We start from the raw sequence: 27,782 nt of genomic DNA, 5'->3' as shown, positions 1-27,782 counted from the left end.
AGAGATGACAGAAAAGTCAATGAAGTTGAAGATGGATCAACAGAAATTATCCAATCTGAAGAACAGAGGGAGAAAAAAGACATTAAAAAAAATTGACCTATAAAACAATATCAGCGGGAGGAACCTAAGGTGGCGGCTAGGTGAGACAGAGAAAAAAACAACTCCGTGGAAAACACTACATAAAAAACCAGAAAGTGACCCAGAACACCACTTCCAGAGTAGCACCAGACGGACAAGTTCTGCTAAAGCCACAGGGAACGTGAAACCAGGAGTCTGCATTCTGAAACGAGTGAGTGAGTCGGCTGAGTCCCTTGGCCACGCTGCGGTGTGGGGAAATGGTGAGTTGGCGTTTTTTTAAAAAAAAAGAAGCCCAGGAACAGCTACAGATAGGACGGGAGCGGTCTGGACTAATGTCTCGGTGTCTGGGGTGGAGGATACCCCTTCCCACATCCACTGCTGATTGTCTCCGGTCCAGGGGAGCAAAGGGGAGATGCAAGACTTGCAGCTGTCTCCCCAGCGGGTGGGGCTACTCCTGCCCGGGGCCGAACACACAGCACAGAGCCGAGCCAAGAAACCCAGACTGACAGGGAGTCTTTCCCGCAGCACCGCTCACACGACACAATATCAGCCATGGACAGTGGCCTTGAATACACCCACGGCTGATTGTCCCAGAGCTGGGAGAGCGGAGCTGTGTGGAAAGGGGGAAATTAACACGTCCCATTCAACCATCTTTGAAGTGGGCTGGGAACGCCCCTACACAGCCTGGTGGCCCAGGGCTTCCCTGGAGGCCAGTGCTCACTTGTGACGTGGCACGGCCCTCCCCACCTCAGCAGAGCCCTGGAAAAGAACAGCAGGGAGGGGGGAACCACTCGGAAATCCCAGGGAACCTACACCAATACCAAGGACTTTTGTGTCAGTGGCAGAGAACAGCCTTAAATCTCTGGGAACACCTGGGAGGTTTGATTATTAAACCTGCCCTTCCTCCCTAACTGCTCAGGCACACGCCCCTCATTGAGGGCAGACAGCACCAACAACACACCCAAATTAAGTGCACCAATTGGACCCCACAAGAATCAGATCCCCACACACCACAAAGTTGGAGAAAACAGACTTGAGGGGAATAAGTGACTCACAGACACCATCTGCTGGTTAGTTAGAGAAAATGTATGTCACCAAGCTGCAATTACAACAAATTAAAGATCAAGTAAAGCAAATGCCAAGAGGCCAAAAACAACAGAAAATCTTAAAGCATATGATAAAACCAGACGACATGGAGAACCCGAACCCAAACACTCAAATCAAAAGATCCGAAGACACACAGTTCCTGGCAGAATTAGTCAAAGAACTACAGACAGGCAATGAAAGCATGGCACGGGACATAAAAGACTTGAAGAAGAGCACGGCACAGAATATAAAAGACATAAAGAAGACCCTATAAGAGCATAAAGAAGATACTGCAAGAGTAAATAAAAAAACAGAAGATCTTATGGAAATTAAAGAAACTGTAGGCCAAATTAAAAAGACTCTGGATACTCATAATACAAGATTAGAGGAAGCTGAACAATGACTCAGCCTCCTCGAGGAGCACAGAACAGAAAATGAAAGAACAAAAGAAAGAATGGGGAAAAAATTGAAAAAATTGAAATGGATCTCAGGGATATGATAGATAAAATAAAACGTCCAAACTTAAGACTCATTGGTGTCCCAGAAGGGGAAGAGAAGGGTAAAGGTCTAGAAAGAGTATTCAAAGAAATTGTTGGGGAAAACTTCCCAAATCTTCTACACAATATAAATACACAAAGCATAAATGCACAGCGAACTCCAAATAGAATAAATTCAAACAAACCCACTCCAAGACATATTCTGATCAGACTGTCAAACACTGAAGAGAAGGAGCAAGTTCTGAAAGCAGCAAGAGAAAAGCAATTCACCACATACAAAGGAAACAACATAAGATTAAGTAATGACTACTCAGCAGCCACCATGGAGGTGAGAAGGCAGTGGCATGACGTATTTAAAATTCTGAGAGAGAAAAATTTCCAACCAAGAATACTTTATCCAGCAAAACTCTCCTTAAAATTTGAGGGAGAGCTTAAAGTTTTCACAGACAAACAAATGCTGAGAGAGTTTGCTAAGAAAAGACCTGCCCTACTTCAGATACTAAAGCGAGCCCTACCGACAGAGAAACAAAGAAGTGAGAGAGAGATATAGAGACTTTTAACAGACATATATAGAATATTACATCCCAGGTCACTGGGACACACGTTCTTCACTAGTGATCACAGATCTTTCTCCAGAATGGACTGTATGCGGGGACGTAAAAACAAGCCTCAATAAAATAAAAAATAAAAAAATGAATTTGTTCAAAGCACATTCTCTGACCACAATGGAATACAAATAGAAGTCAATAACCATCAGAGACTTGGAGAATTCAGAAACACCTGGAGGATAAAAATGAGCGGGAGGCCTCAAGATGGCATCCAAGGGGCAAGATGGCGGAGTGGTGAGGAGCAGAATTTCGTCTCTCCCCTAGAGCAGCTGGCAATTACCCAACAACTATATGAAACAGTGTTTTCGGGGTCTCCAGTAACCAGTCACACATTGGACACAAGTTTGGAATTGGAGGAAAAGCTGAGATCGCAGCGAACATTGTAAGTTCCCTGGACCAGGGATCTGGCGCCCCTCCCCACCCAGACCTCACAGACTGTCTTGCTGCCAGCTCCCTGAAAGAGGGGGAAAAAAAAAAACAAAAAACAGCAATCTGCTGAGGGCAAGAAGGGAGGCTCAACCCAGCCTCAACTGCAGAATTAATTAACAAATTAATTAACTAACTTTGGGAGCTGGGGTGCTAAAGAAGGGCTGGGCTCCGAGAAGTGGGGGCACGTAAAAGCAGGCACCCATTCCCGGACTCCAAAAAAGCCATTTTTTTTTTCCCTTACATTTTGTCCCTTCTGGCTTCTCACTGATCCCTTATCTTTTTGCATTTCAATAGCCCCCGGCAGGGGTGGAACTGAAGCGGTTGGAGAGTAATTATCAGACAATAGCCCAAAGCATATCTTTAAATGCTCTATTCTGACACTGACAAAACTTCCAGGCTGGGGAAAGACCTTTAAAAGAGACTCTTTTTTTTTTTTTTTTTAACTTTTTTCTTTTTCTTGATTTCTTTCCTACTTTTTTTTTTTTTTTTTTTAAATCTGAAAGTAATATATGTGGTTATTTTCTATCGGAAAGCCCAGGTTGAGGGACTAGGCTGGGCTTGAGGGGAGACAGAGTACCCACAGTGTCTTTGAATTCCGTATTCACTACTGAAGGCCTCCAGCCCCGTCTTTAATTGGCAACTCAGGCTGACCAAGGAATCTACCTGGAGAGGCCCCAAAGAGGAGAGAGGAGAAGGGAATAGTGCCCCTGAGAGACAACTGGAGTTCTGAGGATTGGGAGAGTGGAGGGAGGCCCAGCTCAACTGGCAGTCCTCCTTCTGGGAATTCAGACCCCAGGGGCTGGAATTCAGATTCCGGCTTCAGTCAGCCACGCCCCCGACAGGATCAGAGTCACCAGGAGAACTAAAGGCTCCATACCTCCTTACACTGGTGGGGGAGCTGTGGGCTGGCCAGCGCCACCTGCTGGACAGGAGAGGAAAGGCACCAATTCTAAAGGCCTCATAGGAGGGTCTCATTCTCAGGAAAACTCCATACCCTCCCAATGAGACCTGGGCCTCACTAGACTGGGAAAATCTGACTAGGGTCGACCATATCTGAGGAGGCCCACTCACAAAAAGGTTACATAGAGGCAGAGCAAGAAACAGAAAAAACAAGAGGGGAAAAATTCCAGTCAACTAAATAGAACCTAAGTTAGAGGTCTAGAATAAGCTGAACTGAATAACAGAGGCCAGAAAACAAAGCCAACCAACAAGAAAACCACTAGGTAAAAGACAGAAAACAAGCTCCAAAATAAACTAATCAAGAGAATCAGATGCCTAGACAACTTAAGATAACAAGCCATACCAGGAAACACGAAAACATGGACCAGCCAAAGGAACAAACTAATAGCTCAGCTGAGACACAGGAGTGGAGGCAACTAATGCTAAATAAATTTAATGAAATGAAGGAAGATATAGCAAAAGAGCTGAAGGATATAAAGAAGACACTGGCTGACCATAAAGAAGAATTCATAAACTTAAAAAAACAAATGGCAGAACTCATGGGAATGAAGGCCACAATGGAGGAGATGAAAAACACAATGGAGGGACACAACAGTAGATTTGAATAGGCAGAAGAAAGGATCAGTGAACTGGAAGACAGGTCATTCGAATTCATACACACAAAAGAACAGATGGTGAAAAAAATGGAAAAATATGAGCAGGGTCTTAGGGAGCTGAGTGACAACATGAAACGCACAAATATACGTGTTATGGGTATCCCAGAAGGAGAAGAGAGGGGAAAAGGGGCAGAAAGAGTAATAGAAGACATATTCACTGAAAATTTCCCAACTCTTATAAAAGACAGAAAATTAGAGATTCAAGAAGTACAATGTACTCCAAATAGAATAGATCCCAATAGACCTACTCCAAGACACTTACTGGTCAGATTGTCTAATGTCAAAGACAAAGAGAGGATTCTGAAAGCAGCAAGAGAAAAGCAATCCATCACATACAAGGGAAAGTCAATAAGACTATGTACAGATTTCTCTGCAGAAACCATGGAGGCAAGAAGACAGTGGCATGATATATTTAAGATACTGAAAGAGAAAAACTGCCAACCAAGAATTCTATATCCAGCAAAACTTTCCTTCAAAAATGAGGGAGAGATTAAAACATTTTCAGACAAACAGACACTGAGAGAGTTTGTGAATAAGAGACCAGCACTACAAGAAATACTAAAGGGAGTGCTACAGGCTGATAGGAAAAGACAGGAGAGAGAGAGTTGGAGAAGAGTACAGAAATGAAGATTATCAGGAAAGGTAAAAGGAGAGGAAAAAATAAGATATGACATATAAATTCCAAAAAACAAAATGGTAGTAGAAAGTACTGCCCTTACAGTAATAACACTAAATGTAAATGGATTAAACTCCCCAATAAAAAGACACAGACTGGCAGAATGGATTAAAAAACAGGACCCATCTATATGCTGTCTACAAGAAACTCACTTTAGACACAAGGACAAACAGACTGAAAGTGAAAGGTTGGAACAAGATATTTCATGCAAACAACAACCAGAAAAAAGCGGGAGTAGCTATATTAATATCAGACAAGTTAGACTTCAAAAGCGAAACAATTAAAAGAGACAAAGAAGGACACTATATATTAATAAAAGGGTCAATTCATCAAGAAAACATAACAGTCATAAATATTTATGCACCAAACCAGAATGCCCCAAAATTCATGAGGAAAACACTGCGATCACTGAAAGGAGAAACAGATACCTCTACAATAATAGTTGGAGACTTCAATAAACCACTCTCATCAATGGATAGAACATCTAGACAGAGGATCACTAAAGAAACAGAGATGTTGAATTGTATGATAAATGAACTAGACTTGACAGACATTTATAGAACACTACATCCAACAACAGCAGGATACACTTTTTTCTCAAGTGCTCATGGAACATTCTCTAGGATAGACCACATGTTGGGTCACAAAGCAAGTCTCAACAAATTTAAAAATATTGATATTATACAAAACACTTTCTCAGACCACAATGGAATGAAGTTGGAAATAAATAAAAGTCAGAAGGTCATAAAATTCACAAACATATGGAGGCTAAACAACACCCTCTTAGAAAACCAGTGGGTAAAGGAAGAAATTACAAGAGAAATTAGTAAATACCTTGAGGCAAATGACAATGAAAACACAACTTATCAAAACTTATGGGATGCAGCAAAGGCGGTGCTGAGAGGGAAATTTATTGCCCTAAATGCCTATATTAAAAGAGAAGAGAGAGCAAAAATTGAAGAGTTAACTGCTCACCTGGAGGAATTAGAGAAAGAACAGCAAACTAACCCCAAAGCAAGCAGAAGGGAAGAAATAACAAAGATTAGAGCAGAAGTAAATGCAATTGAGAACAGGAAAACAATAGAGAGAATCAACAAAACCAGAAGTTGGTTCTTTGAGAAAATCAATAAAATCGATGGACCACTGGCTAGGCTAACAAAAAAAAACAGAGAGCAGATGCAAATAAATGCAATCAGAAATGGGAAAGGAAATATAACTACCGACCCTGCAGAAATTAAGGAGATAATGAGAAGATACTATGAGCAACTATATGCTAATAAACTAGACAACTTAGATGAAATGGACAACTTCCTAGAAAAGCATAAACAACCAACATTAACTCAAGAAGAAATAGATGACCTCAACAAACCAATCACAAGTAAAGAGATTGAGTCAGTCATCAAAAAGCTCCCAAAAAGGAAAAGCCCAGGACCAGACGGTTTCACATGTGAATTCTACCAAGCATTCAAGAACGAATTAGTACCAATCCTGCTCAATCTCTTCAAAAAAACTGAAGAAGAGGGAAAGCTACCTAACTCTTTCTATGAAGCCATCATCACCCTAATACCAAAACCAGGCAAAGATAATACAAAAAAAGAAAATTATAGACCAATTTCTTTAATGAATATAGACGCAAAAATCCTCAACAAAATACTCGCAAATCAAATCCAGCAGCACATTAAAAGAATTATACACCACGACCAGGTGGGATTTATTCCAGGTATGCAAGGCTGGTTCAACACAAGAAAATCAATTAATGTAATCCACCACATCAATAAATCAAAGCAGAAGAACCACATGATCATCTCGATTGATGCAGAAAAGGCATTTGACAAAATTCAACATCCTTTCCTGATGAAAACACTTCAAAGGATAGGAATAGAAGGGAACTTTTTCAATATGATAAAGGCAATATATGAAAAACCCACAGCTAACATCACACTCAATGGGGAGAGACTGAAAGCTTTTCCTCTAAGATCAGGAACAAGACAGGGATGCCCACTATCACCATTGTTATTCAACATTGTGCTGGAAGTTCTAGCTAGAGCAATTAGGCAAGAAAAAGAAATAAAAGGCATCCAAATTGGAGAGGAAGAAGTAAAATTTTCACTATTTGCGGATGACATGATTCTATATGTAGGAAATCCAGAAAAATCTACAGCAAAGCTACTAGAACTAGTCAATGAATACAGCAAAGTAGCAGGCTACAAGATCAACACGCAAAAATCTGTAGTGTTCCTATACACAAGTAATGTGCAACAAGAGGAGGAAATCAAGAAAAAAATCCCATTTACAATAGCAACCAAAAGAATCAAGTATTTAGGAATAAACTTAACCAAGGACACAAAAGACCTTTACATAGAAAACTATAAGAAACTGCAAAAAGAAATTGAACAAGACCTGAAAAAATGGAAGGACATACCATGTTCATGGACTGGAAGACTAAATATAGTTAAGATGGCAATTTTACCTAAACTGATTTACAGATTCAATGCAATACCAATTCAAATCCCAACAACTTACTTTACAGAAATAGAAAAACCAATAACTAAATTTATTTGGAAGGGTAAGTTGCCCCGAATAGCCAAAAATGTCTTGAGAAAGAGGAGTGAAGTGGGAGGTCTCACACTACCTGACTTTGAAGCATATTACAAAGCTACAGTGTTCAAAACAGCATGGTACTGGCATAAGGACAGATATACTGATAAATGGAATCAAATTGAGTGTTCAGAAGTAGAGCCTCACATCTATGGACAACTGATCTTTGATAAGGCAGTGAAGCCAAAGCAACTGGGAAAGAGCAGCCTGTTCAATAAATGGTGGTTGGAGAACTGGATATCCATTTCCAAAAGAATGAAAGAGGATGTCCATCTCACACTTTATACCAAAATTAACTCAAAGTGGATCAAAGACCTAAACATTAGCACCAAGACCATAAAACTCTTAGAAGAAAATGTAGGGCAATATCTTAAAGATATTGTGAAAGGAGGTGGTTTCTTAGATCTCACACCCAAGGCACGAGCAACCAAAGAACAAATAGACAAATGGGATCTCCTCAAAATTAAACACTTTTGTTCATTGAAGGACTTTGTCAGAAAAGTCAAAAGGCAACCTACACAATGGGAGATGATATTTGGAAACCACATATCAGATAAGGGTTTAATATTCCGAATATATAAAGGAATCCTGCATCTCAATAACAGAAAGACAAACAATCCAATTAAAAAATGGGCAAAAGACATGAACAGACATTTTTCTGAAGAGGAAATACAAATGGCTCAAAAGCATATGAAAAAATGCTCAACTTTACTGGCTATTAAGGAAATGCACATCAAAACCACAATGAGATATCATCTCACACCTACCAGAATGGCCATTATCCAAAAAACAGAAAATGACAAGTGCTGGAGAGGATGTGGAGAAAGAGGCACACTTATTCATTGTTGGTGGGAATGTAGAATGGTGCAACCACTCTGGAAGACAGTATGGAGGTTCCTCAGGAAGCTAAATATAGATTTGTCATATGACCCAGCTATTCCATTGCTGGGTATATACTCAGAGGAACTGAAACTTAAGACACAAACAGACATTTGTAAACCAATGTTTACTGCAGCATTATTCACAATTGCCAAGAGATGGAAACAGCCCAAATGTCCATCAAAGGACGAGTGGATAAACAAACTGTGGTATATACACATGATGGAATATTATGCAGCTGTAAGACAGAACAAAGACATGGATCATGTAATAATGTGGATGAACCTTGAGGACATTATGTTGAGTGAAGTTAGCCAGAAACAAAAGGACAGATTCTGTATGGTCTCACTAATATGAACAGACATTAATGAACAAACTTTGGGAGTTAAAAGCTGACAACACAGGTGACCAGGAGATAGAAAGAGGGCAGAGATCAGCCATTTGATGCTGAAGGACTACAGAATGTTTAGAATTGATTGCACAGATCCAGAAATAGATAGCATAATACTGTGTGATGGTAGCCCGGTATTGTAAGTACACTGAACAAAGATGTCTGTGAGTAAAGCTGAAAGAGGTGGGACAGGAGAATGTATGACACCAGAGGTAAAGATAGATGATAAAGACTGGGACTGTATAACATGGCAAAAACTGGAGTGGCCAATGACTGTTACCAAATATAGAAATATAAAAATGTTTTTGCATGTGGGAAAGCAAATGAATGTCAACCATGTAGAAATTTGAAAAAGGGATGGTATTCAGGAAAAAACATAATCAAAGCAAACTCGAGTCTATGGTCAACAGTAACATTGTAATATACCTCCATTAAATGTAACAAAGGCAATACGCCAATGCTAAATGTATATGAGAAGGGGATATAGGGGAGTAATATGGGATTCTTGGTAGTGGTGTTATTTGCTGTCCTTAGTAGTATATTGTATTGTATGACATGTTATTTTTCTTTTTATCATTTTTTCTTACTGCTAAAACAAAACAAAACAAAACAAAACAATTTTTCTTATAGTAATCAGTATGTTCAAATGCTGATTGTGGTGATAAATGTACAACTTTATGATGATACCATGAACAACTGATTGTACACTGTGGATAAATGTATGGTATGTGAATATAACTCTCTAAAATTGTAGGAAAATATATATATAGGAGTAAAAGTGTTGGAGAAAACATGGTGAGAGGGATGATGCCTCACCAATATGGACTAACTACAATGTGTAAACTCAGAATTGAATCTTAGAACATAGCCTAACGTGGACACAATAATTGTAATAGTCCCTAGATTGTAAGCTCTTACAGCAGTTAACTCTATCCCTGAAGTGTAAGGCCTATCTCTAAACTTTGAGATGCTGATCCCCTAGCATATGTTGTCACAAACATTGGGACTGGCGGTTTGATGTGCTGAGCCCTCGAGCATGGGACTTGCCCTTATGAAGCTCATTACCACAAAGGAGAGTCTAAAGTTGTATGTAATGGTGCCTAAGAGTCTCCCCCTGAGTACCTCTTTGTTGCTCAGATGTGGCCCTCTCTCTCTCTAACTGAGCCATCTCGACAGGTGAACTCGCTGCCCTCCTCACTACGTGGGACCAGACTCCCAGGGCTGTAAATCTCCCTGGCAACGCAGAGTATGATTCCCGGGGATGAATGTGGACTCGGCATCGTGGGACTGAGAGTATCTTTTTGACCAAAAGGGGGATGCAAAATGAGATGAAATAGTTTCAGTGGCTGAGAGATTCCAAATGGAGTCGAGAGGTCACTCTGGTGGACATTCTTAGGCACTATATGGATAACACCTCTTAGGCTTTAATGTATTGGAATAGCTAGAAGTAAATATCTGAAACTACCAAACTCCAACCCAGTAGTCTGGACTCCTGAAGACAATTATATAATAATGTAGATTACAAGGGGTGACAGTGTGATTGTGAAGACCTTGTGGATCACACCCCCTTTATCTAGTGTATGGATGAGTGGAGGAATGGGGATAAAAACTAAGGACAAACGGGGTGGGATGGGGGGATGATTTGGGTGTTTTTTTTCACTTTTATTTTTCATTCTTGTTCTGGTTCTTTCTGATGTAAGGAAAATGTTCAGAGATAGATTGTGATGATGAATGCATAATAATGTTATCATACTGTGGACAGTGGATTGTATATCATGGATGATTGTATGGTGTGTGAAAGTATTTCAATAAAACTGAATTTAATAATTAAAAAGAAAAAAATGAGGGGGAGATGAAAACATTCCTGGATAATCAAAAGCTGAGAGACTTCATCACCAGTAGATCAGTCCTAAGCAGGTTGAAAGGAAGGGACACTAAATAATGGACTGAAACCACATGAAGAAATAAAGATTTCCAGTAAAGATCATATGGTAAATATAAAGACCAATACTACTGTACTGTTGATTTATAACTCCACTATTTACTTCCTACAGGATATAAAATACATAAATTGTAATGATAAATCGGTGGTTTTGGACTCAATATAAAATATGTAATTTTTGACAAGAACTACATAAAGGTGGGGGAATGGAGGAGTATAGGAACACAGTTTACGTGTCCTATCGAAGTTAAGTTGGTATCAAAGAAAAACAAGATTGTTATAGATTTAAGCCCCATGGTAAACACAAAGAAAGTATCAGAGAATATGACCAAAGAGATGAAAAGTAGAGTAGGGGTTTCAAGAAGTGGGGGAAGGGGCAATGGGGAGTTAAGAAATGAGAGTAGGGTTTTTGTTTGGGGTGAAGGGAAACTTCTAGAAATGGATGGTCGGAAGGTGATAGCATTGCAACGTTCTAAATATGATTAATCCCACTAATGGAATGCTAGGGAGGGGTGGAATAGGAAGATTTAGGCTATATATATCTTTCCACAATTGGAAAAAAAAAAAAAAAAAAAGTCTAAATAGATGACAATTAAATGCCAAGGGTGATCCTGGATGGGATCTCAGGTCAGAGGAGAGGAGGCTCAAAGGGACACAGATGGGACACAAGAAAAAAAAAAAAAAAGGAAATATAGAATGTAAGCTTTATATCAATGTTGAATTTCTTGAACTTCTTAGCTGCGTTTAATGAGATTGCATAAAATAATGTCCTTGTCAATGGGAAAGGTATATGTGAATTATATTGTTTGTTCAAAGATACGTGCAGCTTGCTCTCATATGTTCAGAGGACAGAGCAATAGATGATGGGTGTTAGGGAGGGAGGGAAAGAAAGAGACAGTAGTGTGACAGGATCTTAAAGGTGATGGATCGGGATATCGGGGGAGGGGGGTAGGGGTATGATGGAGTTCTATGTATGGGGTTTGTACTGTTTTTGCAACTGTTCCTGTAAGATTGAACTTATTTCAAAATAAAATTTATTATAAAAAACAAAAAACAATATCAGAGAGTCTTACATATGTGTAATTGGAGTCCAAGAAGGAAAGGAAAGAATGAAGAAGAAAAAATATTTGAAGGAATAATGGTCAAAATTTTCTCACATTTGGGGAAAGACGTAAAGACATAAATATACAGATTCAAGCAGTTCTGTGAATTCCAAAGAGGAAAATGTAATGAATCTCAAGCTTTCTTAAACATTCAAATATTGCTTAAGAACTTAATAAAAATGTCTTACATCTTTCGATTTAAAAATCGCAAATATAAAATGAATTTCTTAATTACAATGCTCAAATGGTCATCACAAAACTAATCTTTTAACATGTTAATATGAATCTGGTTTCAGTCTGCCCCTCAAACTTTGTATCCTTGGGAAAGTTACTGCATCTCTCTGTGCCTCAATTTTCTTACATATAAAAACTGATGATGATAGTACTTACCTCATAGGGTTGTTATAACGATTAAAAAAGTTTGTTACACTGTGCCTGGAACTCAATAAATTTAGCTATTATTACTATTAAGCCAGATCATCTTATACATTACAAACACTTTAATGTCCTAAATAAACCAATTATACCTAATCCTAACACAAAAGTAAGGGTTTGATTTACTTCATCATCTTATATTTAATTCCAAGAAAATTTTACTGTTTCAAACAAATTGGGGTTACCATCTCAGCAGACTGAAGATGCTTATCATTTAAAAACCTTGGTCTAGCACATGAGCTCCGGGGCTGCATACATGCAACGAGATATTTCTTGTGATGCTGACCATCATGTTGAGCTCTTTTTTATTGTCTCCATGCAATAAGACTCCTTTTCTCTTACAGGAGTGTGGTTATTTGTTCCCAGGAACCCCCAGTACCCACACCCAGTAAAATAAACACAATTATGCACTGACACTGCATATGTTAACACTGTAACTTGGCACACAGTAGGTGTGCTGATAAATACTTCTTGAATGATGATGCATAGATATTAAGTGCATGAATTGATAGAGACAAGAAAACTAGAGGCCAGATCATTAAATTGAAGGTGTTGGGAAATCAGTCATGGGAAATTCCATATCCACCACCTATATTGTTTCTTGGCTCAGATACAAAAGAAAAGACCAATGGTAAGACAAGGGTGGAAAAAAGGGTCCTGAAACTGGGCTACACATACCTGAAGCCCCTCCCTTCAAGCACAACTTGTTTTGAGGAACAAGGATGCTGTGAAACAAAAGGCTCCATTGAACAAGGCTGCATCTCTCACTTGCTGGCTGTGGTATATAACCAATGCCTACCAAAATGGCTCCAGTCCCTGATATCCCCAGCCTACTAACAGGTTTTCCTACCTCCAGGCTCTCTATATTTTAATCCATTCCCCACAGAAATGAAGGAGCTTTCTGAAACAGGAATCTGACCACGTCACTCCCGGCCTAAAACCATCTATGGCTCCAGACTACTATTAGTAAATGATGTCCAACCTCCTTAATCACAGTCCCACCTCCCTTTCTAACTCCATCTTTTGTCCACAAAATCTGGGAGGCAGTCATCCTAAACAACTCACTGTTCCCTAAGTTGTCATGTATTTTTGTGCCTCCCTGCCTTTGCACATGCTATCTAGTCCACCTTGAACTTCATTCTCATTGTCCTTTGTCTAGCAAACTGCCCACCCTGCTCAAAGGTCACCTCAACAAAATCTCCCATATCCCCCAAGCAGTAATGCCATCCTCTTCTGTGTCCCTGTAGCTATCTCTCTGTATCACTCTCTAGTATGCCACTAATCACATTGTATCAGGTGAGTTTGTTATTGAGTGTGTCCCTACCAGCCTGTGAGCTCTTGTAGACAGAAGCTATGACTTACACAGCTCTACATCAGCAGCTCCTAACATAAGCTGAAGGGCTGGCCTAAGTGGGTGCTCATAACTTCTTGTAGGATAAACAAAAGCAAAAAAATGAAGGTAGGGTCATGACTAAGAGCAAGGCCTGCAATCCCAGGTACCACCATTTACTAGTTGTGTGAGATCTTGGCTATATATTTCACTGCTCTGAGTCTCAGTCTACTCATTTCTAAAAAGTAAATAGTGGAGGGTGATGTCATCAACATGGCAATGTGAACAGCTACTGAAAACTCCTCTTCAGAGATTCAACAAAAAGAAGGACAATTCTGAATTGTTTGAAACTCTGCAGAAGGATATAAACTGAAGAAGGCCCCTGCAGAAGCCAAATTGAAGAAAGAGAACAAATATCAGGTAGGAATCTTCCACCCCAGACCAGCCAGTCGTCCCGTACCCCCACACCCCCGACCTCCCCCACCCCGTACCCCCCCACCCCACCCCCACCCCACCTCTGCCTCACTTGAGCTCAGTGCAGCAAAGGCACAGAATCAGCAGATGGGAACCTTCCCACCACAGACACTGATTTTAAAATCTCTCACAGCAGTGAGACAAACCCCTACTGTCTGAAAACCCAGGGGACAGGGGAGGACAATTCAAGGCCCAGGTCAGTGAGGGACAAAGAGACCGAGAAAACGTGGACAGAGACTGCCTTTCCAGCCCTGGATCTGAAAACCCTTCCCCCCACCCTTGAGGGAAATAGCAGCTGGTGGCCACTTCCTTGCCTTAGGGACAGCTGGAGTACTGGGTCAGCTGAGGTAGTACTCAACGACAGGTATAGCCTCACAACGAGCCAGATTTTGGCCTGCAAAGTGAGGGCATATGATAAAGGGCATATATGAAAAACCCACAGCCAGCATACTACTCAATGGTGAGGGGCTCAAAGCCTTCCCCTCTAAGATGGGAACCAGACAAGGATGCCCACTGTCACCTCTCTTATTCAACATTGTGCTAGAACTGCTAACCAGAGCAACTAGGCAAGACAAAGAAATAAAAGGCATCCATATTGGTAAGGAAGAAGTAAAACTGTCATTATTTGCAGAAGATATGATCTTATATTTGAAAAATTCTGCAAATTTGACCACAAGACTACTTGAGCTAATAAACAAATTCAGCAGAGTGGCAGGATATGAGATTAACGCACGTAAGTAGGTAATGTTCCTATACACTAGTAATGACCTAACTGAAGAGGCAATCAAAAAAAATTCCACTCACAATAGCAACTAAAAAAATCACATACCTAGGAATAAACTTAACCAAGGATGTAAAAGACCTCTACACAGAAAATTACAAAATTTTACTAAAAGAAATAAAAAAGGACCTAAATATGTGGGAAAATATTCCATGCTCATGGATAGGAAGACTAAACATTGTTAAGATGTCATTGTTAACCAAACTGGTCTACAGATTCAACACAATTCCAATCAAAATTCCAACAACCTACTTTGCAGACTTGGAAAAGCTAGTTATCAAATTTATTTGGAAAGGAAAGGGGCCTCGAATTGCCAAAAACATCCTGAAAAAGAAGAACGAAGTGGGAGGACTTACACTTCCAGACTCTGAAGCCTAATACAAAGCTACAGTAGTTAAAACATTATGTTATTGGCATAAAGACAGACATATTGATCAATGGAATCAAACTGAGAGTTCAGAAACAGACCCCCAGATATACAGTCAACTGATTTTTGAAATGGGACAGAACAGTTTCTTCAACAAATGGGGCTGGGAGAACTGAATAACCATAACAAAAAGAATGAAAGAGGACCCCGACACCTCACACCCTATAAAAAAATTAAATCAAAGATGATCAAAGACCTCAATATAAGAGACAATACCATAAAACTCATAGAAGATAATGTAGGGAAACATCTTCAACACCTAGTATTAGGAGGTTGCTTCTTAGACCTTACACCCAAAGCACAAGCAACGAAAGAAAAAACAGATAAATGGAAACTCCTCAAAATCAAAAGCTTCTGTACCTCAAAGGAATTTGTCAAAAAGGTGAAGAGGCAGCCAATGCAATGGGAGAAAATATTTGGAAACCATGTATCTGATAAGAGACTGATATCTTGCATATATAAATATATCCCACAACTCAATGACAATAGTACAAACAGCTCAATTATAAATACAATTTCTCCAAAGAGGAAATACAAATGGCTAAAAAAACACATGAAAAAATGTTCATCTTCAACAGCTATTAATGAGATGCAAATCAAGATGACAATGAGATATCATCTCACACCAATAAGAATGACTGCTATCAAACAAACAGGGAACTACAAATGCTGGAGAGGATGTGGAAAAACTGGAACTCTTATTTACTGCTGGTGGGACTGTATAATGGTACAGCCACTCTAGAGGATAGTTCGGTGGTTTCTCTATGATCCGGCAATTCCACTTCTGGGCATATACCCAGAAGATTTGAAAGCAGTGACACAAACAGACATTTGTACACTGATGTTCACAGCAGCATTGTTCACAATTGCCAAGAGATAGAAACAATCCAAGTGTCCTTCAACAGACCAGTGGATAAACAAAATGTGGTAGACACATACGATGGAATACTATGCAGCAGTAAGAAGCAACAAGGTCCTGGAACATATGGCAACATGGATGAACCCTGAAGATATAATTCTGAGTGAAATAAGTCAGACACAAAAGGAGAGATATTGTATGTTACCACTTCTGTGAACTATCTGAACAATGTAAAATCAATGTCATAAATACAGAATATTGGGGACCTAGTGATAGACAGTAGCTAGTGAGGAGGAATGATAATCTAATATGTTCAGATATGTTAATCATGGTGAATTCAAAGGTATGGTAATGGACAGGGGTGATGACTGTTTGTTAATGGGATTATAGGTATCAGAGCTCTACTGAAGGTGACTAGTATTGAAATGGGTTGTTTAAAGGCTTGTTTCCCACAGATCAGCACCACAAATATAGATAGGGGGTTGCATGATATACTTCTAAGGTATGACACTATCACAGAGAGTTGATAACAGAAGTGTATATGGGAAAAATCTACATATTGCATTCTAGGGACTACAATTAATAGGAAATACCGTACTAGTATTACACAAACATTAGGAACAAATAATTAAGGGCTGACAAGAGCTACGAGATGTTTTGGGTCATGAGAATTGTTAAAATGGAGAGTGATGAGGATTGTACAACTACGTGATGAAAATGTGAGATATGGATGGATGATAGTGAACATAACATGCTATGTGAACTTAGGAACCCCCTACTTTAAAACTCAAGCCCTCAATATTGAGGCTTGCTCGGGTGAAACTTATGGTTGTAAAGGGGAGGCTCAGCCCACCTATAATTATGCCTAGGAGTCACCTCCAGAGAACCTCTTTGACTCCTCAAATGTGGACTTCTTCTCTCTAAGCCTAACTCTGTAAATAAATTCATCACCCTCGCTCCCAACGTGGGACAGAAGCCCCAAGAAGAATGAGCCTTCCTGGAGATGTGGGACATGGATTCTGGGAATGAGCCTGATCCTGACATCAAGGGATTGAGAATGCCTTTCTGACCAAAAGGGGAAAAAGAAAGGCAACAAAATAAGGTTTTAGTGACTAAGAGAATTCAAATAGAGTCAAGAGGCTGTCCTGGAAGTTACTTCTATGCAAGCTTCACCTAGATATGCCAAATGACCGCAATATGATAAACCCAAGTCAACAGTAGTCCTGAAAACCTTAAAGAATACCCGGATCCCTATCTGAGACTCCATAAAAGTTTCACTCACTAAGTTTATTCTTCAGAAACTTAAATCCTTCAGAGAACTCCTATGACAGCTAAGTTGTCCTGAAACCCAGAGGCAATAGCCTCTTCAAGAACATCAACTAGATGTGTCCCCTTTGCTCATAAAACTGACACCCCTTTTCAACATGAACAAGTTAGGGTGGTCACTGCCTAGACATCCCTGAAGATCAGAAAAGTGATTAAACTAGAGGAAGGGGTAGCAATAGACAAGATGGAATTCAACAAAGGATTATGATTACTGAATCTTTATATAATTTTCTTTTCCTTAGTTGCTAGGGTATTAGAATAGCTAGAGGGAAAGAAATGAAAAGGTGGAACTGTAACACAGAACATCCTTTGAAATCTGTTCTATAGCTGCTTGTTAAATTAAAATTTGAAAGCTATACCTTTTGTATATATGTTATATTTCACAATAAGGAAATAACTGAAACTATGGTACTCCAACTCATAACAACTTTGGAAATTTCCTATATGTCTACTTGTTAAATCATACTTTGAAAGATATTACCTTTTTGTTTGTATGTTTCATAATAAGGAAATAACTGAAACTGTGGAACTGTAACCTATAATATTCTTTGAAATGTGCTCTTTAACTACTTATTAAATTGCACTTGGAAAGTTATCATTTCTATGTATAAATGTTATATTGTACAATAAAAAATATGATTTAGAAAAAAGTAAATAGTGGAAGTACCTACTACACATGGTGCTGTAAGAATTAAATGCATTAAGTATACAAAGTACTGAGCACAATACCTGGTGTGATAGTAAATGCTCAGTAAACAGGAGCAAAAAATAATAATGTACAATTAATAATATCACAATCTTACATTGTAAAAATATACTATCATAGGTATGACTGTAACTGTTTTTTCCATTAGGTCTATACAGAGTTACATACCTGTTTTCCACTCAGTTGGTAGAAGGAAAGTTTCTGTCCCCAGTCAGCCACAGCCAGGATGTCATTATGTTCCTCTCTAATCAACAGAAGACAAAACAGGTTACACAGAGCTATGACCTGCTGATGAGTGTAGCCCCAAGGGTTTAATAAACAACAGGAAAAAGAAAACCCCTGGTCCTGGCTTTCAGGTTGCCATACGTTGTACAGCTGTACTGATGCCAAAGGTTATAATTTAGCCCAATCTATCCATCAGTCCAACAGGATGAAGCAGAGGTGAGGTTCATGCCCCTCTTGGGATCTGCTGTTTCACTGGATCTCCTGCCAAGAGCTATGGTGATGGGGCAGAATCACAGCAAAAGAGGATAAATCCCTCATTTCAAAGCTTCTTGGGGATTAATGCTAAGAAAGAGCAAGGTTATAGACCCAAGAGGGCTTTCCTCTGATATGGTATAAAATTTGGGAGATGGCTGAGAAACACACTTTTTGTGATGGGAAGACAGACTGTCTGATTTTTTAATGGACAGAGGGGATTTAATTTTAAAAACAAACAAACAAACAAAAAGTAGTGGGCTCTCAAAGACCAATAACTGTCTCTGAAACTGAGTGCCTACAAAGATCACGGCATTGGGATTACGGCTTTAGGACCAGCAAAAGAGAGAAGCCCCCTCAGCCAACGCTGGGGATCAGACTACTCAGGAATTGAGTTGAAGAGAGAGGTGTTGTCTTAATCCATCTGATGTTGCCTCTTCTTTGCTTATTAATTCCAGCTTTTCTTAGCCCAAGACCCCATGGTCATCTGGCAGCACCACTGAACATAACAGGCATGTACAGCCTTGTTTTCAAAATTCAGCAAAGAGTGGCAAATACCACAGGCACTGATTTATTATTAGGGAGAATATAAAAGACAGAGACCAAGAAGAATATTAACAGGAAGGGACCTGTAGGTGAAATTCATGTGGTCAGCACTGAAATCCTCACATGATCCCCAAGCCCAACCCCCAGTGGAAATCCTGGGAAGGCTACCTATGACTCTGGGCTGGGTTCAGCAACCCATGGGCTGGACAGATGGGTGGCTTTCAACCTCTTTTTTTTTTTTTTTTTTTAAACCAAAACAAAAACTCACGTCACACAATAAAAGCGGAGCTGCTCTGGTGAAGCACAGATGGGGACCTGAAGCCCACACCTGCCCTGTCCTTTGTCCCCCATCTCCCAACCCATGACTCCTGGTGCTCTTCCAAGGCCAGAGCTACCAGTGAACATAGTTCAGGAAGCCCCGAGCTAGATCATGACTGCCCAATCAGAATGTCCTGGCATTCTGCTCTGGGACCAATGACCACCCCAGCTTTCCCCACTCCCGCCAGCCAATGTTGACCCTACAGATAATCTCAATTGAAGAAGAAGGCCTCGGCAGCCAGTATTTGGGTGTGAAGACTGTGGGTAGAGTGAGGGTTTTCTCTCGATACATGTCCGGGAAATGCAAGGTGAGACAGGCTAGGAAACATGCCCAGCAATAGGGGAAATATTAAATGAATTATGGAGCATCCACACAACAGCATGCTATGCAGACATTAAAAATCATGATTTTCAATGGATTTCTAATGTCACTGGAAAAAGCTTACTCCATGATGTTAAGTGAAAAAAAGGAGCCTGATATAATTTAATTATATGAACACATCAGAAGATTAAGGGGAAATATACTAAAATGCTAACAGTGGTTTTCTCAGGGGAGGGGGTTTTACAGAAAATTTGAACTTTCTCATTCAGTAGTCCCTCAAATTTCTCAAAGGATAATTTTATAACTCACACACGATTTTTAAGTGTGTGCTCCCCCTTGTTGGAGGAGCTTTCCCCAAACAACTCCACCCTCCTGGCCCATGAGTGGCTCCTCTCGGCCCTTCATGGCAAAGGGGCTAAACAGCGGCCTCTGCCTAAGGCAGGTCAGGGCTGAGGCCTGGACCCTTAGTGGGAGGGTTTCTGGCTCCTAAGGCACACTCACGAGTTGTCGTCCCTGGGACTGTCGTCCTCTTCCTCTGGCTCTTCCTCCTCTGCCTCACTACCCTGACTACTGTATACTGCTGACTTCAAAGTGGAAGGGATTTCCTGAAAATATCTGTTGACAATGACTTCCTCGGCATCCTCGTTCTCTCTGTTCATCCAGAAACTCTCCCATCGGCTGTAGGCAGTAAGTGGTGGTTCTCAATTACGTTGCCTAGAACTACACTAAAGTTACAATTTCAAAACCTGACAAAGGAACCCCTAATCCCTACCCGGAAGAGGACGGGTACACTGGGCATCCTGCTTCTCATGAATTAAAAATGGTACTCTGAAGCCACAGAGTCATCTGTGGCCACAAAATCAAACAGCAGGAACTCTGAGGTAGGCTAATGTCCTTTGAAGGCATTAGACAAGAATGGTACAGCCCTGAGCTGGACAAAATTATTCAGGAAGAAGCACAATAATCTGAAAACTTATTAAAGGCAATGGAATTTAACAACCTCCTAAATCAAGTAGATACCCACCTATAAAATGACATTGGGCTGAAAAACACTTAACAGCTAAGCAGTAGGGTGGCCTTCAGTTTACCTTCAGAGGACTCTATGGAGGATATTGATGGTTTAATAATGGTATAGGAGTTACATAAGGAGCATATAAAGCTATTGGTCCACTCTCGAAGTCACATGGAGTAGAAAGGAAAGTTTATGCAAGATTTGAGAAGGTAGATGCCAATTGTTGTGGGATATTTGTAAATTTAAGCTTAGGGATTTTTTACTTTTTGGCAAAGGCAGCAAAAAAGGCTCATGAAAAAGCTATCTTTATCCCTTTGTTATTGGGTGGACACATGTTCTGCCCACACTTGGAGGGAGGAACTGAAAAGGGGAAAAGAAAGAAAAATAGTTGGGCATTCCTAAGCTTGTCCTATAGAGATGCCTCCATAAAGCCATAGCAGAGAGGTGAGCTATTAATTCATAAGGAAACGGCCCTCCCATGTTGCTTATACACACACATATACACACACACACTCACACACAGTCACACATACACACTCACTTTGGGCTGGCCTAGAGAGCTCATCTGCTTAGCTAAATATCTGGGATTCATTCCAAAACCCTAGAGAGAAGCTCTTAGAAAGTTCCATTCAAAGGAAAAAAAAAGGTTCCAAAACAAGACCAATCAAATGAGAAGCTTTTGAATAGCAACAAAGCTCATGGGGAGACAAACAAGAACTCAGCCTGCAGAGCAAGCCCTTCTCCATAATGGTGTCTGTCCTAGAAGGAGGACAGCTGTGAGAGTACCTTGAAGGGTTCCAGCAGATGGACCATATCGGGGAGAGGGAACCTCCTGGCCGCTCGATCTTCACTTTCTCCTCGCCATTTTTGTTTCGGATGCTGATGACCCCATTGAACATCCCCAGAGCCAGGTACTGACCATCATTCGTCCAGCTGCCGACACAACCAACAACAGGCATGGGGAGAGAGAGAGAGGAACACACAGAAGGTAAAGCTCAGTGAGAAGGACAATGTCTTGGTTTGAGATATAGACTGATGAGGCAGCCATGGCTGGGCTAAGGTTTCTTCATTCTCGGTCCTGATGCAAATCAGAGGATCAAAAGTCCCGTTTATTTCTTGGACTGAACAGTGAGACATGAAGACTATGGTCTTTTTCTGAGCTTCCTCAGCTCTCTGTACATATCTCTGTAACAGCCCATAGCATGTGCGTACATCTCTGGGCCAGTCCCCCCTCCCCACTCTCCATTTCAAACCTCTCCTACTTCAAGAGCACCTTGAGAACAGAAGCTTGTCCTGGTGCATTCCCAGCCCCTATAACAGGGCTCAACAGGCATAGGAGGTGCTCAACGGGTGTTGAAGGCTATGCTGACAAGCTAAGTAGTAATAATAGCTTCCCTTTATAGAGTGTCTACGATATGCCAGGCACGAGCTGAATGCTTTATACTCATTGGTCTGCATGTATTTCACAACAACCCTGCCAGTTCAGGATTTTTATCCACATTTGTCAGATGAGGAACATGAGGCGCCCACTCATAGAGAATAAGCAATTTTCTTGAGGTCACAGAGCCTGTCAAGAGCAGAATCTGGATTCTAATTCAGGTCTAGCATCAAACTCTGTGCTTTCTCCACTGCACCTGCTGTCTGGACAACTCGGCAGAAAATTGGCAGCCTCCCATTTCCAGAGAGCCTCTACTTGGTACATCTGAATGTTGAGGAGGCTTTTTGTTAGATAATTGCATGGCGGCAACTTGTATTTCTCTTTTGCTTGATAATCAAGGTGCACAGGCCTTTCCCATCAAGGGGACAAGAGATGAAGAAAAGAGGGAACACAGGAACCCAAACCCACAAGTTAACCTTCTCTGCTGAGTTTGGAGAGTTTGTGTGGAAGGGGAGGGAATGCAAAGCCTACCTCCAGAGTCGCCTTTAACTTACCTGCAACAGGTAATCTTGCTGCTTGACTTGTGCTTGGAGACAGACTTTTGTTCTGGAGACCACAAGCCTTCAAGAGAAAATAATGAAAGAAGACAAACTGTTTGGAATGCTACTCATAAAAAGGAAGAAACTTGATACACACAACAATTTAGATGGATCTCCAGGGCATTGTACCAAGTGAAAAAAAAAAGCCGATCTTGAAAGGTCATATGCACATGATTCCATTTATATAACATTCTTTAAATGACAAAATTACAGAGATGAAGAAAAAGATACCCCTATAAAGAGGAATCTTTGTGGTGAAGGTACAGTTCTGTGCTGCAGTGGTGGAAATCTACACTTGGTGATAAAGAATGACACAGAACTATATATACACAATGTGCCAGTCCTGGCTTCCTGGTTTTGATATTATACAATAGTTACATAAGATGAAACCATTGGGGGACACTGGATGAAGGGTAAAGTGGACCTCTCCGTACGACCTTTGCAATTTACTATGAATCTACAATTATTTCAAAATAAAAAGTAAAAAATTAAAAAAAAATAGATTGGTAAATTTCTAGCCAAACTTCTCAGGGGTTTAACTCTCAAAGAAATTACAATTTCACAGTTCACAACTATTACATTGCAACCGGTGTACAACCTAGTATTCAAAGTATTGACTGGTGCTTTATGAAAAACCAGTTTCCTCTCCTAAGCCCCACCCACACCATATGAGCCCATCTGAGCTGTGCTTTGTCCAGGTGCTGTGTCCTTGACACTTGCCACCCATGGTAGATTGAATTACTTTCTTAATCTTCATCTGCATTCCTGTGGGTGTGAACTCATTGTAAATGGTACTTCTTGAAGACGTCATTAGTTAAGGTGTTGGCCCAACTGAATGACTGTAGGTCTATATGTGAACTACTGGAGGCCTTATAAAGAGATCCCAGAAGTCACAGAAGCCAGAAAGGAGAGGACATTGCCATGTGACGGGAGACAGAGACACAAACCAAGGAACCCTGTGGACTGCTGGCAGCCAGCATCAGAACACACAGACTCCAGGAGAAAGCAAATCTTGCCAGTTTTTTGATTTTGGACTCCCTCTAGCTTCAAAACCATGAGCCAGTAAATTCCAATGGTTTACGCCAAAACCAGTTTGTAGTATTTGCGATGGCAGCTCACTAATTCTAAGTAGGTATCAGTATCACCAAAACTAAGCAAGACATCACCTTAGGCCAGCTCCCTCCTGCCCCTAGACTCTGCCTCAATGCCAGCAGGTGTATGCCCGGACAACATAAGCACATTCTACTCCTTGCTTGAGCCATGGAGCATGCTGAGAAGATAAATCTAACACCAACCAAATTATCTTTTCCCCCCTTTCCCCTAGTCCAGAATGTCTCCCCCAAACATTTGCTCCACTGAGCAAGTCTTGAGCCTCTGATCAGAAGAAACCACTTCTTCCTGCGACTCCCTCAGTGGTATTTACCAGGCAGGGTTGGGGTGCAGCCACCTGGCCTGGGTTCTAACCCTCACTCCACTATTTACTGGCTCAGTGACCTCTGGCGAATCACTGAACTACCTAAGTAGAGTGGGAATTAGAATCAATGCTTAACTTTAGGGGGTGTCAGGGGCTCAAAGAGAAATTCATTTTCAACCCTCGGCACAGTGCCTAGCACATCACAGGTGTTTGATAAATATTATTACTATAATTTAATACTTGATCTTTTTCACAAACCCTACCTCCTGCAGACTACAGCGTCTTTGAGGGCAGGGATTCTATCTTGTCTTTTTAATCTACAAAGTAAGCACATAGCCCAGTGCCTCAGTGGAGAATATGCTAAAAAGTTTTAAAAATGAAAGACAGTCCATTTTCCTTTTATTTGTACAATGAGCTTTCAATTACATTCTCTCTTTTGAACTCCAGAACTCTAGAAGACAGACAGGGTGGTTAATACATCCATTTTAGATAAGGAAACTACACAGAGAGATTAGGTCTCTGACTCCTCATCTAATGAGTGTTCCATTATACACCACTATTTCTTAGCAAGGAAGACAGAATTGAAGGGGCTGAAAATCAAAAGTGACCTTTAACAGAGATAATGTACCACGTTTCTGCCCACTTGCACTCACTCACTCACTCACTCAGTAAACATTTTACTGAGCACCTTCTCTGGGCTGGCACCACACCAGTGCTGGGGGGTGGGTTGGGGGCAAGATGCACTCCCCAAGGTGTTTGGCCCCTCCTACATAAACAAGTAATGACAACACACTGCACTGCAACGTACAGGTGACAATGAAGAATTTCATACATAGACAGATGTTGGGGGAACACAGAGGTGGGGAAATCTCAATTGGGTTGGGGAAGCCTTCCCAGAAGGGGGCAATGCCTGAGCTGTGCCTGTGCACCCCCACCCCACCCCACCCATCCTCCTTACCATCTCTCACCCTGTAGTCTTTCTTGTAGTCCTCCAGATTTCTTACCAGACTCAATTTCATCAATCACTCTCTTGGTTTCTAAACCATTTAAAGAATAATTGTCAGCCTCCCTCCAGCCATTAAAGGTGGAGAAGCGGCATTAACCCCTTCAGGACAAATTCATCACATTCTGCCTGGATTTCAGCATTTTTAGCCCAGATTTTCAGTTACTCCAGAGCAAAACATTGGGAATCAGAACCTACCAAAGTCACTGGAGGAGCAAGATGCCAGTTGGTGGGTAACAGGGTTGTAGGAAACACACTGTATAGAATCATTGTGCCTGGGAAGTAAATAACTGTAGGTTATTATGCAGAAAACCACAAAGGTTTCAGTGGCTACCACTGAAGATTTTAATGATGAGCCCACAGCCTCTCTACAACACAAGCTCTACTGCAAGTGACCAACAAAAAGAGGAGGGAATAACTCTCCTTTCCCGATTGTCTCCTGCCACCATTTTCACCGGGTGAAACATTCCCCACCCGTCACTCTGGCTCGGCTTAAATGCCACGTCCTCTAGGACGAGCCTGCTGGCCACCTCAGGTTCGTGAGCTGACGAAATTATGACAGAGAGCCTAGGGCCAGGTACATCATTAATGGTTTTTCATTAACAGTTTTTGCTCTTATGCTTTGTGGAGGACTCGAAATACAGGATGGAGGTGCAGTGAAGGTATTACAGGCTGAGATCTGGACATGTGGCAAATACTCAGACAATAAGAGAAACGGAATGAGTGAGAGTCAGGTGCGATGCATGACCCAGTTTTATTCATTCATTTCTGGGTAACACTTTATTTACAACCTTGTAGATGCACTGATTTATTCATTCATTGAAAAATTGTTTCTCTAGTACCTACTATGGGCCATGAATTGTACAAGGCACCAGGGACATGATGGTAAGCAAAAAAAGACGCAGTCTCTGCTCTCACGTTGCTTATAGGCTGGTGGGAGAGAACAAGCAGTCACCTGTTAAAGATGCCAGGAAGGAGGCCTGACCTAGTCTAGGGGGATAGGAAAACGCTTCCCTTAAGAAGCAGTATCTGGGTTTGAGGTCTGCAGGTTGAATAGGGGTGAACTAGGTGGGAGAATTGGGGACAGAATGTGTGCAGAGGCCTTATGGTGGGAGAAAGCTGGAGCACACTGATCATATGTTTCTGGCTTTTGACACTGGATAGATGCTGAGGCCATTCTCTGAGATGGGGTCACTAGAAGAGGTCCAGGTTGGGAGTGGGGATGGAATATACCCCTCAGTTAAGGTCAGATTAACAGAGATGAGCTATTTGAAAACACCTAGCTCAGTGCTGACCACGTGCTCAAAAACGTTCACTCACATATCCACTACCCAATCTTCCTTTACCCACCACACATACCCACGACTTAATTTCAAGTTCAATTTCAGAGAAAACAGTTCTGTCTTATATTTTTTCCAAGAAACTTTTGTTACAGTCACTTAAAGAGTCAAACTAATAATACCATACACCTAAAGGGTTACTTACGTGTACTTCAGAATGCCTTCCAATTTTGATGTCCAGATAATAACACTTTTGTCAGCTGATCCAGAAGCAAAGCGCTTGCCTAAAAATTGTTACAAAAAGAAAATTTTTACATTTTTTCAAAACTTTATTTTGAAATACTTTCAAACTTAGAAGATGGTTACAAAACTAATACAGAGAACTCCAACATATCCCTCCACCACCTGAACCCAGGTCTACCAATTTAAATTTTGCCACATTTGCTGTATAATTCTCTCTCTCCATCCATCCATCCATTCATTTTCTGAACACTTGAGTGTAGGTTGTATACATTATGCTCACTGAACATTTAAAATGGCCAAAAGCACTTCCTAAGAGCAAGGTTATTTACTTATGTAACCACCTTAAATGCAATTATCAAGTTCAAGAACTTTAATAGTGATATAAAGCTTACAGTCTACATGCCAATTTTTTCATATGTCCCAATAATGTTCTTTTGAGCTTTTCTCCTCCTTTGCTAGATCCCATCCAAGATCATCTATTGCATTTAATTGTCATTGTTTTTTTAGTTGCTGTTCCCATTTCAATGTATTATGTCCCCCAAAACGCCATTATCGTTAATGTAATCTTGTGTGGGCAGACATATTAGTGTTGATTAGATTGTAATTCTTTGAGTGTTTCCATGGACATGAGACCCACCCAACTGTGGGTTATGACTGTTGGATGGTTTCCATGGAGGTGTGGTCCCGTCCATTCAGCGTGGGCTTTGAGTAGTTTACTAGAGCACTATATAAGCTCAGACAGAAGGAGCAAGCTTGCTATAGCCAAGAGGGACACTCTGAAGAACACACAGGAGCTGAGAGAGGAACTGCAGTTTACAGAGACATTTTGGAGACGGCCTTTGAAAGCAGACTTTTGCTCTGGAGAAGCTAAGAGAGGACAAACGCCCCAAGAGCAACTGAGAGTGACATTCTGGAGAGAAGCTGAAGCCTAGAGAGGAACGTCCTGGGA

At 40.8% G+C, this 27,782-nt stretch overlaps 1 protein-coding gene across 7 annotated transcripts in view; it reads right to left on the bottom strand.

Moving 5' to 3' along the window:
• The window catches only part of IFT122 (intraflagellar transport 122), a 104,366-nt gene that overhangs the window by 57,629 nt on the left and 18,955 nt on the right, over positions 1-27,782 (bottom strand). For 6 of the 7 annotated variants that reach the window (XR_005211574.1, XR_005211575.1, XM_037802468.1 and 3 more), the window contains exons 4-8: positions 26,796-26,874; positions 25,509-25,585; positions 22,849-22,915; positions 21,703-21,849; positions 18,410-18,485 (exon numbers count right to left, since the gene is read on the bottom strand). Coding sequence is in view for 5 of the 7 variants with exons in the window: in XM_037802468.1 (XP_037658396.1) it covers positions 18,410-18,485; positions 21,703-21,849; positions 22,849-22,915; positions 25,509-25,585; positions 26,796-26,874 (446 nt within the window). In the remaining 2 variants the exon portion in view is untranslated. The remainder of the gene's footprint in view (positions 1-18,409; positions 18,486-21,702; positions 21,850-22,848; positions 22,916-25,508; positions 25,586-26,795; positions 26,875-27,782) is intronic. The other variant, XM_037802509.1, reaches the window with a different exon arrangement.

The sequence above is a fragment of the Choloepus didactylus genome, chromosome 1, assembly GCF_015220235.1.
Source record: "Choloepus didactylus isolate mChoDid1 chromosome 1, mChoDid1.pri, whole genome shotgun sequence".
In the NCBI taxonomy this organism is placed as follows: domain Eukaryota; kingdom Metazoa; phylum Chordata; class Mammalia; order Pilosa; family Megalonychidae; genus Choloepus; species Choloepus didactylus.
The sequence above is the reverse complement of the archived record's forward strand: the minus strand, read 5'-3'. Positions and strand labels throughout refer to the sequence as shown.